This window comes from Ahaetulla prasina, chromosome 2 (assembly GCF_028640845.1).
Source record: "Ahaetulla prasina isolate Xishuangbanna chromosome 2, ASM2864084v1, whole genome shotgun sequence".
Lineage (NCBI taxonomy): Eukaryota > Metazoa > Chordata > Lepidosauria > Squamata > Colubridae > Ahaetulla > Ahaetulla prasina.
Window position 1 is genome coordinate 18,324,854 of NC_080540.1, and position 17,790 is coordinate 18,342,643.

The 17,790-nt window shown below is 35.1% G+C and overlaps 1 protein-coding gene across 1 annotated transcript; it reads right to left on the minus strand.

The window, feature by feature from the left end:
* Positions 1 to 273: 273 nt before the first annotated feature.
* LOC131190399 (C-type lectin domain family 2 member D11-like) lies at positions 274 to 17,520 on the minus strand (the record flags this gene model as incomplete). Its single annotated transcript, XM_058167720.1, has 5 exons — positions 274 to 1,471; positions 2,197 to 2,294; positions 8,722 to 8,909; positions 9,559 to 9,660; positions 17,226 to 17,520. Coding segments are annotated over 5 exons (807 nt in total), but the record flags the coding sequence as incomplete, so codon positions are not given.
* Between the last annotated feature and the right edge of the window lie 270 nt (positions 17,521 to 17,790).

The following is a 17,790-nucleotide window of genomic DNA, read 5'->3' on the forward strand; positions in this document are numbered from 1 at the left end:
CACAACATTACATGCACAAACAAATCTGCACAAATACCAACAAACACACTTACAGTGCCAAACCCTACCATCTGTAACATACACACCCTTTGGAGAAGCAGCTATAATCTGCTCAGGCGGACCAGGTCAGGTATTTGAGAAGGTGCTCCTCATTTCTAAGTTTTATCCTGTCGACTGCTTTTTTTTTTTTAAAATGAAGTGATGCTGGGTCAATTCGGTGGTCAAATCTGGCCCCGGATTCTGCCTTTTCCAATAAACAACCGAGTCACAAGATTATTTAAAAGCAGTTTAATAAAGTAATAAAGTGGGACCTCCCTATCAAAAGAGACCCATCTTACATTCCCTTTTATAGTTAAGACGTCAAAAAAATGCAAGAGAAAAAAATAATCAACTAAATTATCTTCCGATGGACAATAAATTAGGTCCATTACATTTTCTTTGACTGCTTCTCTGACATTGCAATATTTTATGTCAATGTATTTGCTTGTTTTTTTTCCTCTCATCCGTTGCCATCTGTATAAATGTTGTTAACTTAAAACAGTAATACAGCTCCTTTCACTTCAATATCCAAATCCTTTAACAATTGTATAATTTCTTCTTTTGACAATGTCAGCTGAAAACATAAAAAACATTGTGGATTCGATTTAAATCAAGTCAAAATCACAATTTAATTCATGATTTAAATCACTAGTAAAAAGGCTTGATTTAAATCATAATTTTTAAAGAGCAACTGTCATCTTTGTCCTGCAGTCCTTGTCTGACAGTCCCATTCACTTTAATGGGATGGCTGGTGGTGCGCCAATGGCACCGCAAGATGAGGGACTTGGCAGGCAGCAGGTGAGTGGATGCTCGATACAGGAACTGGCATGATGGATCTGAAATGACAAGTGCTCTTTAAATGTAATCACTCATTCTTGCTGGTAGTTAGAATCTTATTTGCAAACAAAATGAAAGTTTCTTATTTAGCTTGCAGAGCTTGGATTCAATGAATGAGTTTACCAAAAATATAAATATTGCAGAATATAGAGCCTCATGTTACATAACTAAGCTTCATTTCATGCTGAATAAATTAAATTAATTATCTTAAATAGAAAACTATCTTTAGATATAACTTTACTCCAAAAACATTTTATTAAAATAAACTTAATAAAAATAAAAAAAATCTGATTTAAATAGAAAAATCTGATTTTTAATTTTTTTTTTTTAAAAATCGATTTTTATCCACCCAATTGACTATGTCCTTATATGTAAAAAGCATAGAACTCAGATAGGGTGTATTTTCCTTTTCACCCAACTGTATAAAAATGATGAACATTGTTGTTCTTTTGAATGGTCATTAAAGACATTTCAGGATCTCATAAAATCATTTTTTTTGCAGATGTAGCGGTGTTCAGTGGTGCATCTCCCTGAGCTGGCAGTAGCATCATCAACCAAATATGCACAGTCTCCTCCATCTCCCCTGACTTTCAACCTGCAACAGAGGCAGAAATTAGGCAGTGGAGAGTATTTCCCACCTAGCAGCACCAAAGGACTTCTGAGTTTACAGTTCATCTAGCTGAGCCTTGCCTTCTCAAGGAAGATTCTGCAGATTGTTCCTCAGTTCATCTATTTGGAAGTGTTGACTGTACAATACATCTACATCCCAGGAGCTCAGCATTCTGGACTCAGTTCCAAGGGGAATTCTGAGCACACTATTTGTACAGGTAGTCCTTGAGTTACAACCACAATTAGGACTGGAATTTCCATTACTTCCATTGGTCGATTTGATTGTTATCACTGTGGGGGTGAGGGGAGTTTATTTGGTTTAGTATTGTTGTTTTAATTCTGTAAGCTACCCAGTCACTATGAGTGAGTTGGGTGGCCATATAAATTTTCCTGACAAATTAATATGGGATACTTGCCAAATTTTGATCATGGGGATTCTAATGATAATTGTAACAGTGTGGATCTATCACAAGTCATTTCTTTTTCATGCCATTATAACTTTCAATGCTTGCTAAATGAATGGCCGTAAGTCAAGGCTTACCCATAATGCATTTTGAGTTACATTAGCAGGGCCAAATCTTTTAGGGAGCAACACCTGAATCCTGGCAACCAGGAAGCTCTTTCTAGGATCAGTCCTGAGCTGGCGAAGAGCTTTAGTGGAAGCATTTTACTTTCCGCTCTGCCAACTGAAAGGAAAAGGAGAAGACTCACATTGCGTTTTCTCCATCTAGCCACTTCCAGGGCTGATCTGGTTCTCTCTTGAGGCCGATCCAAAAGATGTAGTTTCTTGTGAGATTTGTCACAAAATCCTTTTTTAAAAAAGAAACAAAAACTGTGCATCTTAGAACCTTCCACTGCTAGATTCCCAGCTGAATTTCTGAACTTATTAAAGTTATGTTTTGAACAGTAATTAATCCTAATAAAACATACCTAGTACTTCTTTGGTGAGCGGCAAAACAGTAGACCCTAATTAACTTTTTAAAAGTAAATTTAAACCTTAAAAGGCAAAACTCTGATTTTCCTAGAATGGATCTTGGCAATGTCTAGTTTTACTGTTCACTTTCTGATTCTATCTCTGTTCTGAAATTCACATCTATTAAGCATTTGGGGATAGTTATCAGGTATTTCTAAGCAGGAAAAAAAGAAAGAAGCAGATGACAGCAACTTATTTCAATGATATTCTTGGATTTTTAATTTTCTGCTTTGTAAAACTGGCAGTTTTTGGAAACTGGAAAAGATCAAAATGCTTTTGAAGCTTTTATTCAGAAAGGCATCTAAGGAGATTTTTTTAGTAATATTAGGAGAAAATCTTCACTTTTTCTTTTTTTAAAAATAATTTTTATTAAACAGATTTTTTTTAAAAAAAGACAAAAACAAAAAAGAAATATTAACTTTCTTCTTTCCAACAGTTTCATGTCGGTGATCAATACTTATACATTTTATCTCTCTTATCCTAATGTATCTTTTATACATATATTTCTAATATACGTATATCACTATAATATATAATTCTAATTATTTTATTTACATATATACTTAGATATACGTTCAATTTCCTTTCCACAATTTGTTTCTTCCTATTTGTTCTTCTATTTCTACTCCTAGTTTATCCGTTATTTAATCTTTCCTTGCACTTTTCCCCCCCTTTTCCTCCAACCCTTTATACCATCTCTCCCATACTAAATAATATTGTTTCCTCTTTTTCTTGTATCTCCTTTGTAAGCTTATCAATTTCTGCACATTCCATGATTTTTCTAATTACATTGTCTTCAGATGGTATATTGTTATTTTTCCAGTTCTGTGCGTAGATTATTCGCGCTGCTGTAACTATGTGGATCATTAAATACCATATTTCTTTTTCATATGACCCTGGAATTATTCCCAGTAAAAATGTTTCTGGCCTCCTTTCTATATGTTGATTTATAATTTCTTCTATTTGTAATTTAATTTTTTGCCAATATTGTTTCACTTTTTGACAGGACCACTACATATAATACGTTCCCTTTTCTTGTTTACATTTCCAACATAGTGGTGAAGTATTGGGGAACATCTTTGCCAATCTAGCTGGTGCCAGGTGCCACCTATAAAACATTTTATATATGTTTTCTTTATAGGGTACAGACATTGTTAATTTATAATTTGTATTCCATAATTTCTCCCACTTATCTAATTCAATATTATAGCCGAATTTTTTTGCCCAAATTATGGTTTTTTTGACTACTTCTTTCAATTTGTATCTTAATAAATAATTGTAAATTTTTTTAATCAATTTGTCTTCTGTACCTTGAAGAATTTTGTCTAATTCATATGCTTCCTTTTGGAATCAAATTACAAATCTGTCTTGTATCTGGATTTTATTTGCATATAGGACCAATCAATGTCTGTACTTGTTCTTTTAATTCCTGCCTTGTTTTTACTTCCCTTGATATTTAACAATTTTTTATCTTTTCATTTTAACAACTTTACAACAACAACAGAGTTGGAAGGACCTTGAGGTCTTCTTCCAACCCCTGCCCAGGCAGGAAACCTACCTACACCATTTCAGACAAATGGTTATCAACATTTTCTTAAAATTTCCAGTGTTGCAACATTCACTTCTGCAGGCAAGTTGTTCCACTTATTGATTGTTCTAACTGTCAGAAATTTCTCTTTAGTTCTAAGTTGCTTCTCTCCTTGAAACAACTTTTACCAATGTCTAATCGTTTGGGTAAATTTGTACCTCCATTGTGGATAACCATTCCAGAATTTTATCATAGTGGTTCTTTTTATCCTTGCCATGTCTGTAACAGTGCTTCTTTAATTAAATGCCTTTGAAAATATCCATGTCTTCTCTTTCCTCCCACAGAAATGCATGCCACCTTCTTTGTAGATCGTACTCTTCTAATGCTAGAATTTTTATTTTTAATTCTATCAATCCTTGATCCATATCAATGATGTTGCTATAATAGGTTTCCCAATCTGGGAGTCCGAATCCTCCTCTTTCCCTGCTATCTTGTAAAGATGTTACTTTAATCCTTGGTTTCTTCCCCTGCCAAATATAATTTGCTATAAGTTTATTGAAGTCTTTAAAAAATTTCCTAATTTTATATGGGTATTACTTGGAATAAAATAATATTCTTGGTAACATTCATTTTGATTGATGCTATTTTCCTAGCAAAGATAGCTGTAATTTGCTCAAATTTCTAAGTCTAAAATTGTGTTAATTTATTGTAATTGTCTTCTCTGATTGATGAACCTTTATTTGTTAGCCAAATTTCTAGATATTTTTTTTTCTCATTTGTATACCCATTTTGTCTTATAATTCTTTCTGTTGTTTTGTAAGATTTTTCGTTAGTACCTTTGTTTTTAGCCTTTATTTTGAGTCCTGCTACCTTCCCATATTCTTCTATCTGTGATAGTAGTTTGGGTCCTGTTGATATCGGTTGCTTCCTGGATGAAGACCAAGTCATCAGCAAAGGCTTGAAGTTTGTATTCTTCTTTTTTTTACTTTCAGACCTTTTATTTCATTATCACTTCTAATTTTATTTAACAGTATCTCTAATGTTAGAATGAACAATAAAGGAGATAAAGGGCATCCCTGCCTCACTCCTTATGTTATTGTAAATTGTTCAGTCATATCTCTTTTTATTGCTACATTTCCTGTTTGGGTTGAGTATATCTTTATCATATTTACAAATTTATTGCCAAATTTTGTATTACTCTAATAAAACATACCTAAAACACACCATTCTTTGGTGAACAGCAAAACAGTAGATGGTAATTAACTTTTTAAAAGTAAATTTAAACCTTAAAAGGCAAAACTCTGATTTTCCTAGAATGGATCTTGGCAATGTCTAGTTTTACTGTTCACTTTCTGATTCTATCTCTGTTCTGAAATTCACATCTATTAATCATTTGGGGATAGTTATCAGGTATTTCTAAGCAGGAAAAAAAGAAAGAAGCAGATGACAGCAACTTATTTCAATGATATTCTTGGATTTTTAATTTTCTGCTTTGTAAAACTGGCAGTTTTTGGAAACTGGAAAAGATCAAAATGCTTTTGAAGCTTTTATTCAGAAAGGCATCTAAGGAGATTTTTTTAGTAATATTAGGAGAAAATCTTCACTTTTTCTTTTTTTAAAAATAATTATTAAACAGATTTTTTTTAAAAAAAGACAAAAACAAAAAAGAAATATTAACTTTCTTCTTTCCAACAGTTTCATGTCGGTGATCAATACTTATACATTTTCTCTCTCTTATCCTAATGTATCTTTTATACATATATTTCTAATATACGTATATCACTATAATATATTATTCTAATTATTTTATTTACATATATACTTAGATATACACGTGTACCCAATTTCCTTTCCACAATTTGTTTCTTCCTATTTGTTCTTCTATTTCTACTCCTAGTTTATCCGTTATTTAATCTTTCCTTGCACTTTTTCCCCCCTTTTCCTCCAACCCTTTATACCATCTCTCCCATACTAAATAATATTGTTTCCTCTTTTTCTTGTATCTCCTTTGTAAGCTTATCAATTTCTGCACATTCCATGATTTTTCTAATTACATTGTCTTCAGATGGTATATTGTTATTTTTCCAGTTCTGTGCGTAGACTATTCGCGCTGCTGTAACTATGTGGATCATTAAATACCATATTTCTTTTTCATATGACCCTGGAATTATTCCCAGTAAAAATGTTTCTGGCCTCCTTTCTATATGTTGATTTATAATTTCTTCTATTTGTAATTTAATTTTTTGCCAATATTGTTTCACTTTTTGACAGGACCACTACATATAATACGTTCCCTTTTCTTGTTTACATTTCCAACATAGTGGTGAAGTATTGGGGAACATCTTTGCCAATCTAGCTGGTGCCAGGTGCCACCTATAAAACATTTTATACATGTTTTCTTTATAGGGTACAGACATTGTTAATTTATAATTTGTATTCCATAATTTCTCCCACTTATCTAATTCAATATTATAGCCGAATTTTTTTGCCCAAATTATGGTTTTTTTGACTACTTCTTTCAATTTGTATCTTAATAAATAATTGTAAATTTTTTTAATCAATTTGTCTTCTGTACCTTGAAGAATTTTGTCTAATTCATATGCTTCCTTTTGGAATCCAAATTGTATCAAATCTGTCTTGTATCTGGATTTTATTTGCATATAAGGCCACCAATCAATGTCTGTACCTTGTTCTTTTAATTCCTGCCTTGTTTTTACTTCCCCTTGATTATTTAACAATTTTTTTTATCTTTTCATTTTAACAACTTTAACAACAACAACAACAGAGTTGGAAGGGACCTTGGAGGTCTTCTAGTCCAACCCCCTGCCCAGGCAGGAAACCCTACACCATTTCAGACAAATGGTTATCCAACATTTTCTTAAAAATTTCCAGTGTTGCAACATTCACTTCTGCAGGCAAGTTGTTCCACTTATTGATTGTTCTAACTGTCAGGAAATTTCTCCTTAGTTCGAAGTTGCTTCTCTCCTTGAAACAACTTTTTACCAATGTCTAATGCGTTTGGGTAAATTTGTACCTCCAATGTGGATAACCATTCCAGAATTTTATCATAGTGGTTCTTTTTTATCCCTTGCCATGTCTGTAACAGTGCTTCTTTAATTAAATGCCTTTGAAAATATCCATGTTGTCTACTTTTTCCCTCCCACAGAAATGCATGCCACCTTCTTTGTAGATCGTACTCTTCTAATGCTAGAATTCTTTTATTTTTTAATTCTATCCAATCCTTGATCCATATCAATGATGTTGCTTTATAATAGGTTTCCCAATCTGGGAGTCCGAATCCTCCTCTTTCCCTGCTATCTTGTAAAGATGTTACTTTAATCCTTGGTTTCTTCCCCTGCCAAATATAATTTGCTATAAGTTTATTGAAGTCTTTAAAAAAAAAATCCCTAATTTTATGGGTATTACTTGGAATAAAAATAATATTCTTGGTAACACATTCATTTTGATTGATGCTATTTTCCCTAGCAAAGATAGCTGTAATTTGCTCCAAATTTCTAAGTCTAAGAATTGTTGTGTTAATTTATTGTAATTGTTTTCTCTGATCGACGGACCTTTATTTGTTAGCCAAATTCCTAGATATTTTTTTTTTGTCATTTGTATACCCATTTTGTCTTCTAATTCCTTCTGTTGTTTTGTAAGATTTTTCGTTAGTGCCTTTATTTTTAGCCTGTTTATTTTGAGTCTTGCTACCTTCCCATATTCTTCTATTTGTGATAGTAGTTTGGGTCCTGTCGATATCGGTTGCTCCAGGATGAAGACCAAGTCATCAGCAAAGTCTTGAAGTTTGTATTCTTCTTTTTTTACTTTCAGTCCTTTTATTTCATTATCACTTCTAATTTTATTTAACAGTATCTCTAATGTTAGAATGAACAATAAAGGAGATAAAGGGCATCCCTGCCTCACTCCTTTTGTTATTGTAAATTGTTCAGTCATATCTCTATTTATTGCTACCTTTGCTGTTTGGGTTGAGTATATCTTTATCATATTTACAAATTTATTGCCAAATTTTGTATTACTCTAATAAAACATACCTAAAACACACCATTCTTTGGTGAACAGCAAAACAGTAGATGGTAATTAACTTTTTAAAAGTAAATTTAAACCTTAAAAGGCAAAACCCTGATTTTCCTAAAATGGATCTTGGCAATGTTTACTGTGTCAGCTTTGGAAGCCATACTAGGTCGAAGGCTTCCATGCGCTGCCACAATTCTCCTCTGTGGGAAAGGAGGGGAGGAAAGTGGTAGTGCAAGGGATGATTAGACATAATAACATTTTCTGCCGGTCAAGATCAAGCTGGGTTCGCATCTGTAGAAGGAGTGGCTGGAGTGAGGCTTCGACATGGGACAGTTGAGGATTGGAACGTGTGACCGGCAGAGGGGTCATGAGGGTGGAAATTTTGGGGTTTGTATTACTGAGGGAGGACCCGGAACCCCCAGTTTCGGTTTTCCTCCAACTGTGCCAGTTTACCTATGCTAGTAAAAAACTTTGAAAGATGTTGGTTTCGGAGTTTTTCTGCAGGAGGGGTTTTCTGGAACAGTGGCATACTGTTCACTTCCTGTTTAAAAGGATTTTGAAGTTTTTATTCAGAAAAGCATTTAAGGATATTTTTTAAATTAATATTAGGAAAAAGTCCTTTAACTTTTTCATGTTGTAGAAGTGTGTGCACCATCAATGAAGCAACAATACTTCTATGGCGTCCAGTTACATTACTCACCATTTCCTCCTTTGTAATTTTGGCCAGAGAAGCATTATGTAACATACAAAATTTCTGGCTCTCATTCCAGTTTTTTTCGTCTCTTGAAAGGTTATAGCAGTGTCTCTGGTGTCCAATCCAATCAGATGGGCATGTAACAGATGGACATTTAATGGCCTCCTTTTGGCAGTTTAATGGCACTGAGGTTCCTAGAACAGAGAAAGAGGGGAAGAATAGACATTAATTAATAAACATAGAATAGACATAAATTAATAATTATTAAGACATTAATAAACCGTCCTGAGTCCTTCAGGAGAAGGGCGGTATACAAATCTAATAAATAATAATTATTAATAATAATAATAATAATTCTTGTGGGTAGGATGGGACACCCCCCCAACTCAGAACCTGTGAGTTATGATAAAACCCAATCTAGATGAGAAGCCCCATGTTCTGGCAGTTGTAATGACCTCCGTCTTGCAGTCCTCAGATTAATAGAGATTATGGAGCTGAGGAGTGATTTGCATGCTGGATTTAAATTCAAGAAACCAGATGCAAATCCACTTATTCAGCCATAAAACTATTTGTGGGATTTTCCATTAATTTGGCCAACCTATCGCACATTTGTCCACCTATTTCACATTTATTGCTTCTGGCAGGAAATCACTAAATAAATATACATTCCCCCCCCCAAACTTTTCAAATATCAAGACTTGTTCCAAACATTGGACCTGAATTTTCCTGTATTGGATGAAGTAGATTACAGTACCTAAAAACTGGGACTATGTCGAACTGCATTCAGCTTCATGAAGTGAAATAGCATTTCAAGGCAAAAGTATTAGGGTCAGGATTCCTTACCCAGGAAAAAGAGGAAAATGCCGAAAATGAGGTGAGAAATGACAATTCCAATTATTGCCTTTTTATTGCAAGCTAATCTCTGTTTGATTGTCTTGACATATTCTACACAAAGAAAAAAAGAAGATAAAAAAGGTAGGTAAGAGAGAAATCTGGATACTGATGGTTCTCCTTGAGCTGAAAACCCTGAATAAATTATTATACACATTTCTAAGTTGGTATTTTTTGCTTTTTAATTTCCAAACCCAACAGTTCTCCTTTTGAGGCAACTAAAAGGTCAGCCTTAATCTGAGGAAAAAAAACCGAGCTACAATGTTCTTCTCACTGAGGAAATAAAACTGCTTAGGAGTTTTTACCGCTTATCCTTCTGTCCTTCCTTCCTCCCTCTCTCCCTCCCCATGATGGATCTGGAGGCATTTTTGTAAATAAAGATGATGTTCCAGACTATACTTGTGTTTCATCTGGTTCTTTTAAACAGAAGATAGAAACATAAAAGTCAGGTCTTCTGAAGCAGGATTGGGTATGCTACACTTCCCATCAGCCAAAAAAGAGTGACGGAAGGAACTAGAAAACAGGCTTTCTCTGCTGTAGCCCCTGCCTTGTGGGCTATTCCCCCCTCAGAGATTACAATGGTCCCAACCCTGTTGGCTTTTCCCAAGGCATTAAAAGTTGGGCTAAGTACCTGGGCCTGGAGCTCGGAATGGGGAAAGGGCCCCATTTCTTGGCTTTACCATTAGTTTTTTTTTATTTTTTATTGAAAGAGTTTTAAAACAAAACATTTTCCCCTTTTCCCCTCCTCCCCCAAAAAAACCACCTCCCTCCCCACCCCCCGGGTCAATCACAAGGTAAAGTCCAATCCAAATAACCACATCCAAAGCTTTTCATCTCCAACCCCTCCCATTACATAAAATAACTTTCTAATTATTCAAAGGCAATCTGATATTTCTTAATCTGATATCTGTTTTGTAGATAATCAATCCATTTTTCCATTCAATTAAATATCTTTCCTGCGTATTGTCTTTTAAAACGCTGAGATTTTAGCCATCTCAGCCAAATTAATAACTTTCAATATCCATTCTTCTATTGTAGGTATCTCTTCTTCTTCCAGTATTGTCCAATCAACAGTCTTGCTGCTGTTATTAAGTTCAAAATCAATTTAGTCTCAATCCCTGTACAATCCATTATAATTCCCAAAAGGAAAAATTGTGGCAGGAACTTTATCTTCTTCTTCAGTACATTTTGAATAATCCACCAAATTCTTATCCAAAAGACCTTAATTTTCTTGCAAGTCCACCAAATATGAAAATATGTAGCATCATCACAATCACACCTCCAACATTTCGCTTGGATATTAGGATACATACATGATAATTTTTGGGATCTAAATGCCATCTATAAAACATCTTATAAAAATTTTCCTTAAATTCTGTGCTTGTGTAAACTTAACATTTCTAACCCAGATTTTCTCCCATGTTTCCAACATTATTGGTTCCTGAATATTCTGTGCCCATTTTATCATACAATCCTTTACCAAATCCTTTTCGAATCTATTTCAAGCAACACATTATACAATCTCTTTATATGCTCCTGGGTCTGATTTCTAATTTGCTTTATTAAATTTTCCTCCTTTGCATTATACCAATTTTTGATCTTCTTTCCATCTAGCACTTATTTGCCCATATTGAAACCAAGTATAATTCCTCCTTCTTCATTTTAATACCTGTAATGATTTTAATTGCAATCTACCTCCTTCAGCATACAAAAGTTCTTTATATGTAATCATTTCCTGTTTCTGTTCTATATTTATATTCTCTATTGCATGTCTAGGGCTCGCCCATATAGGAATCTTATAATCTAATTTATAGGAATATTTATTCCAGACCATAAAGAGCACTTCTCAACACATGATTCTTAAAAGCCCTATCCACTTTTTTCCATAAAATAAGTCGCATGCCATCCATATAACAAGTCATAACCTTCTATATTCAAAATTCTTTCCTCTGTTAAGTTAAACCAGTCACTTATTACTGAAAGGGTTACTGCTTCATAATATAGTTTAAAGTTAGGCATTCTTAAACCACCTCTTTCCCGTGAATCCTGTATTATTTTCATTTTAACCTCGCCTTTTTACCCTGCCATATAAATTTATTAATCCCACTCTGCCAATCTTCCAAATTTTTATCCTTTTTAATTATAGGTATCATCTGGAACAGAAACAAAATCTAGGTAACACATTCATTTTAATAGCAATCCTTCCCAATAGGGATAACTGCAATTTCTTCCAGCCACTCATATCATTCTGAACTTTTGCCATAGCAAGTCATAATTATTCTTATAAAGTTTCTTGTTCGATGAGCTAATATAGACCCTAAATATTTAACCTTTTTACTACCTCAAATCCTGTCATTTCCTCTAGTTTTTGTTTCTGTTGTATAGACATATTTTTAATTATCACTTTTGTTTTTTTCTGATTTATTTTAAATCCTGATACCTTTCCATATTTATCAATTACTTCCAACAAAAATCTACTTGAATTTATAGGATTCATTAACGTAACCACTACATCATCTGCAAAAGCTCTAACTTTGTACTCATATTGTCTAATCTTAATTCCCTCTATTTTCATTAATTCTCGTATTTTATCTAATAATGGTTCCAGGGTCAAAACAAACAATAATGGTGATAAGGGACATCCCTGTCTTGTTCCTTTCGCAATCTTAATAACTTCTGTCAAACTACCATTTACTATAATCTGTGCTGTTTGCTCTCCATAAATCGCTTTAATTATTCTAATAAAACAGTCTCCAAATTGCATTTTCTCTATTAATTTAAATAAAAAATCCCAATGCAATCGATCAAAGGCTTTCTCTGCAACCAAAAAAATAAGTGCCGCTGAAGTATTCTTCTTTTCCAAATATTCCAATATATTAATAATCTGTCTAACATTATTCCTCATCTGCCTCCCTTTTATAAAACCAGATTGATCAGTATGAATTCTTTGTTGTAAAACTAACATTAATCTATTTGCTATTATTTTACAAAATCTTATAATCATTATTTAAAAGTGAAATCGGCCTATAGTTACCAGGTTTAGAGCAGTCTTGCTCCTCTTTCGTATCAGTGAAATAAAAGATGTTTTCCATGACGGGGTATTCCACTCCTAATTGTATCTGATTAAATAATTCTTTAAGTGGGCCTAATATTTCATCCTGTGTTTTTATAATAAGTTGCTGTAAGACCATCTGTACCAGGGTTTTCCCATTTTAATTGTTTAATTGCCTCCACTATTTCTCCAGTAGCTATCGGCGGTTCAGCTCCTCCCTCTGTTCTAATGTTAGAATATTCACCTTATAATCTTTCAAATAATCATAAATGTCCCTATCAATATTTTGTCTTTTGCATATAGTGCAGTATAAAATTCTGAGAATGCCTTTTAATTTTATCCTGTTGGTATATCTCTTTACCTTTATATTCTATTTTTTGTATCAGACGTGGTTTCTGTTTCTTCCTTTAATTATATGCCAACCATCTCCCATGTTTATTTGCATTACAAAAGGTATTATGTTTAGCATATTGTATATTCGTTGCCACCTGGTCTGCCATTAACATATTAAATTGACTCTGTAATATTTTTATAGCCTCTTTAAGTTTATGATCTTGTGGGTTTTGAATTAATAACTGTTGCTTCCTTTGAATTTCTTCTTCCAAATATCTACGCTGCCTTTGTTTATTAATGCTTTGCCTGATGTCCAAATAAAATCAATATCCTCTAATAAACGCTTTGCTCGCTTCCACACAGTTCCTATAGGTGTCCCTTTGTACATATTAAAATCAAAAATTCTTTAACTGTTTCTTACAATAAGTTACATTATCCTCATATCTAAACAGATTTTCATTCAACCTCCATGTTCTACCACCTTTTTTCCCTTGTAATAATTCCATCCATACTGGGCTATGGTCAGTTAAACACCTCGGAAATATCTTCGTTTTCTTCACCCTAGAAAGCAAGTCATTAGAAATTAAAATAAAATCAATGCGTGAAAAAGATTGATGCCTATCAGAAAAAAAAGTAAAATCTCTCTCATCTGGATTCCGTAACCTCCATATATCTCTAAACTCAAAGTCTTCCATCATTTCAAAAAGGATTTGGTAATTCAATTGAGAATCCAAGTTGATCTTGGCTAATCTTAAAAAGCTAAGATGAGACCTTATCGGAGAACCTGAAGGCTAGAGTAACTGAAAAACTTTTCATACAGCAATACTCACAAATACAAACACAACACAGGAGGAACAGATCTCTTAAATTTCTCATAATTTCAGCAGAAAAAAACTCTAGTGGAGACCCAGGCAGGAGATGGTAGTTTATTTAATTTTTCTCTTATACACCAATGCCTTTTACTCATTTATATTTATCCAATTCAGTGACTTATCCAAAATCCTATATCCACAATTTCTCTTAATCTCCTAAAAACTCTCCTTAAATCTTTAGAAAAAAGGTAGCAGAACTTATAATTCTATTATTAATATTAACAAAGTAACTAAGAATGAATAGAATAGAATAGAATTTTTTATTGGCCAAGTGTGATTGGACACACAAGGAATTTGTCTTGGTGCATATGCTCTCAGTGTCCTTAAAAGAAAAGATACGTTCATCAAGGCACAACATTTACAACACAATTGATGGTCAGTATATCAATATAAATCATAAGGATTGCCAGCAACAAGTTACAGTCATACAGTCATAAGTGGAAAGAGATTGGTGATGGGAACTATGAGAAGATTAATAGTAGTGCAGATTCAGTAAATAGTTTGACAGTGTTGATGGAATTATTTGTTTAACAGAGTGATGGCCTTCGGGAAAAAACTGTTCTTGTGTCTAGTTGTTCTGGTGTGCAGTGCTCTATAGCGTCGTTTTGAGGGTAGGAGTTGAAACAGTTTATGTCCAGGATGCGAGGGGTCTGTAAATATTTTCAAGGCCCTCTTCTTGATTCGTGCAGTATACAGGTCCTCAATGGAAGGCAGGAAGGAAGAATGTGTTTTGCTGGACATGTATTCTGCATGAGTGAGCAATGTCCAGCAAGGACTGCAATCAAACAGACAGCACCACATTGTCAGAGAAAAAGAGGAGGGCCAAAGAAAACCTGACACCAAGCATTACAGGAATATCTGAAAAACATCACTCTTAAATGGAAGGATGTGGAGACTGTAGTTGTGGACCAAGAACGATGAAAAATGCTTGTAGCTCAGGATGTGACATTATTATTAACTATGTGAGAAGTTTGATATGCAAATGTATTTTATTCTTTATACTGTTTCTATCTTCCCTAGAATCTACACTGGTCTGAGAATCAGTGTCTCCACTAGGTAATTTACAGTCAAGCTGAAACTAAATTAATCAAGTAAAATTGGTAAACTTCCTCAAACCCCCAAATAAGTTACCCAGACATAATCCACATATCAAAGGATAAGATCTGCAAACACAGAATCTATAAGGTCTCCCAGAGGAACTGCATATTCATAAGAATAAACATACATACACACATACAGGTAATCCTCAATTTACAACAGTTCAGTTAGTGACTGTTTGAAGTTACAACGGCACTGAAAAAAATTACTTATGACCATTTTTCACACTTGTGACCTTTGCAGCAGCCCCGTGATCATGTGATGAAATTTCAGATGCTTGGCAACGGGTTCATACTTATGACCGTTGCAGTGTTCAAAGGTTACGTGATCCCTTGCAACCTTCTGACAAGCAAAGTCAATCGGAAACCCGATTTACCTAATTGTGTCACTAACTTAACAACTGCAGTGATTCATTTAACAAATTTGGCAAGAAACATTGTAAAATGGGCAAAACTCACTTAACAATATTGCAAACTAGGAAGGCAAATACAAATAAGGAGGGGAGGAAGAGACAAGGAGAAAAAAAGGAAGAAAAAAATGCAAAGCTAAAGGACTATATTGGGACTAAGAGAAGATGGAGGAAGAGGGGAGGAGAGCAGATGGAAATATAGGACAAAGAAACAGAGCAGAGAACTTTAAGAGAAAAAAAAGAAAAACAGAGAAGAGAAAAAGAGAAAAAATAAAAAAAATGATTGAGAATATAGTAATTGGTTAAAGCACTAATAATGAACCTTGAAAGCACAAAAATGAGCTGACAATTTATCAAATAGAATAGAATAGAATAGAATTTTTTATTGGCCAAGTGTGATTGGACACACAAGGAATTTGTCTTGGTGCATATGCTCTCAGTGTACATAAAAGAAAAGATACGTTCATCAAGGTACTTAAATGACTTAAAAGTTAATGGAACCTGAAGTTATAAAGTGATTAAAGGTTACTATGGAATTTACTAAAAGTCTTGGAAATGATACTATGAAGAAAAACTGGGTTTTTCTTTTCTTTCTTTTTTTGACTATGGTTAATATTATATGAATTGTCATTGAATTGCAAATATAAGATTGATCTTGATGTCTGATAAGTAGAATATATAAAAGGTTACAAATATTTAATGGGAATAAAAGAGTGTAATATAATGGGAGTAAGAAGGGGGGAAAAGAGAAAACCATAAAATGACAGAAAATATAATAATGAAAACATGTAAGATGTGTTGGAAGAGAACTAAAAGTTGTATGAATATGAAACCTGGCCAATATTCTGTTCAGAAAAATTGCATCATATGTTCGTGTTTGTGTGTTAAAAGAATAAAAAACTTTATTTTTAAAAAAAAAGGTCCCTTCCAACTTTGTTATTCTAATGCTAAGGGGCTCCAATTTTCTCAACTTCTATCCTAGAGCTGCTTTGTCAGTCTGTCAGAAATCATATAGAGCAGTGACGGCGAACCTTGTAAGCCAGGGGTGTCCAACTGCAGCCTGCGGGTCAGTTTTTATTGGCCCGCAGCAAATTCTGAAAATATAATTGAATATGGCCCGCACATGGCGCTTGAGCTCAACTCTGTTGCACTTCTGAGTTTCAATACTAGATGGAGCCAGTCACAGAAAAGGTGCTTCTCCACTAAACAAAATTAAGCAAAGAAAAATATTTACCACGAGTCACCAGAAATGGCAGCACCGAAGAAACGCAAGATAGCAAGTGAGTGTAGAAGATTTCAAACACGGTGGGAAAATGAATATTTCTTTAAAGAAATCAACGGAAAGTGTGTGGCCCGGGCCTTTGCTTATTTTTCTGTATTTGGCCCTCACCAAAAAAACTTTGGACACCCCTGTTGTAAGCACAGAGTGCGGAAACCGGAATGTGCACACCAATGAAACCCAATGATTGATTGGCTGGCTGGCTGGGGCGTTGGTGCCGGTGTCCACCGAGAGGGTTCTGTGTGCCACCTCTGGCATGCCTGCCATAGGTTTACTATCACGGGTATAGCGTTTCCTGCTTGAGCAGGGGGTTGGATTAGATCCAACTTCGTTATTCTAACGCTAAGGCTCCACTTTTCTCAACCTCTATCCCAGAGCTGCTTTCTAGCATTGCTCCAGTCTGTTCGCTACCAATTCCTACCCTTCTCCACCCCCTCAGCTTTTCATTAAGAGAGAGAAGGGAGAAGGGAATGGGGGTGCTTCAGGTTTGGGGGGGGGGGCTACTGCATGCACAACTGCTCTTCGAGCCCACCCCCTGCACACACCGATTGCTCCCATCACCGATTGCTGCCTTACCTTTCCAAGCGCACCAGAGTTCAAGGAGGTCGTGTAGGGAAGGAGCGGCCCCTGCACTGCTGGACGGCCTGGCAGAAGCGGCCGTCTTTCGCTGGAGCCTCTGTTTTCCTTGCCTCGCTAGTGTTCCTCCTCCAGCCAAGGAAAGCCGGCAAGTAAGAGAAAGCCAATCCCACCCCCGCACACGCTTGTCTTGCTGACGTTTTGTTGTGGGAGGAAACGGCCGTATGCGAAAGAAACGTCCCTCCCTCCCTCCGGCTCTTCGCGGGTTTTTCCCCAGGCCCGCCTCTTTGGCCTCTTAAAAAGGCCTTTTTTCCTCTTGCTCCTGGGCGGAGCAGAAGCTCTGGATCCGAGAAGAAGGGAACAAGAGGCAACGTTTTACCCTTTCGCTCCCTTTCAGCCATTTTCTTGTCTCCTTCTGGACACCTTTGTCTCCGCCACTCCTTGGCAGCGAGTGAACCTGCAATGGGGAGGGAGAGAGAAATATAAGTTTTTCTGTGACCCCGACGAAGCTGTTTTCCTTTCCTCGCTAGACCAGGGCTTTTTCCCCCCCCCCGCCCTTTCCAAT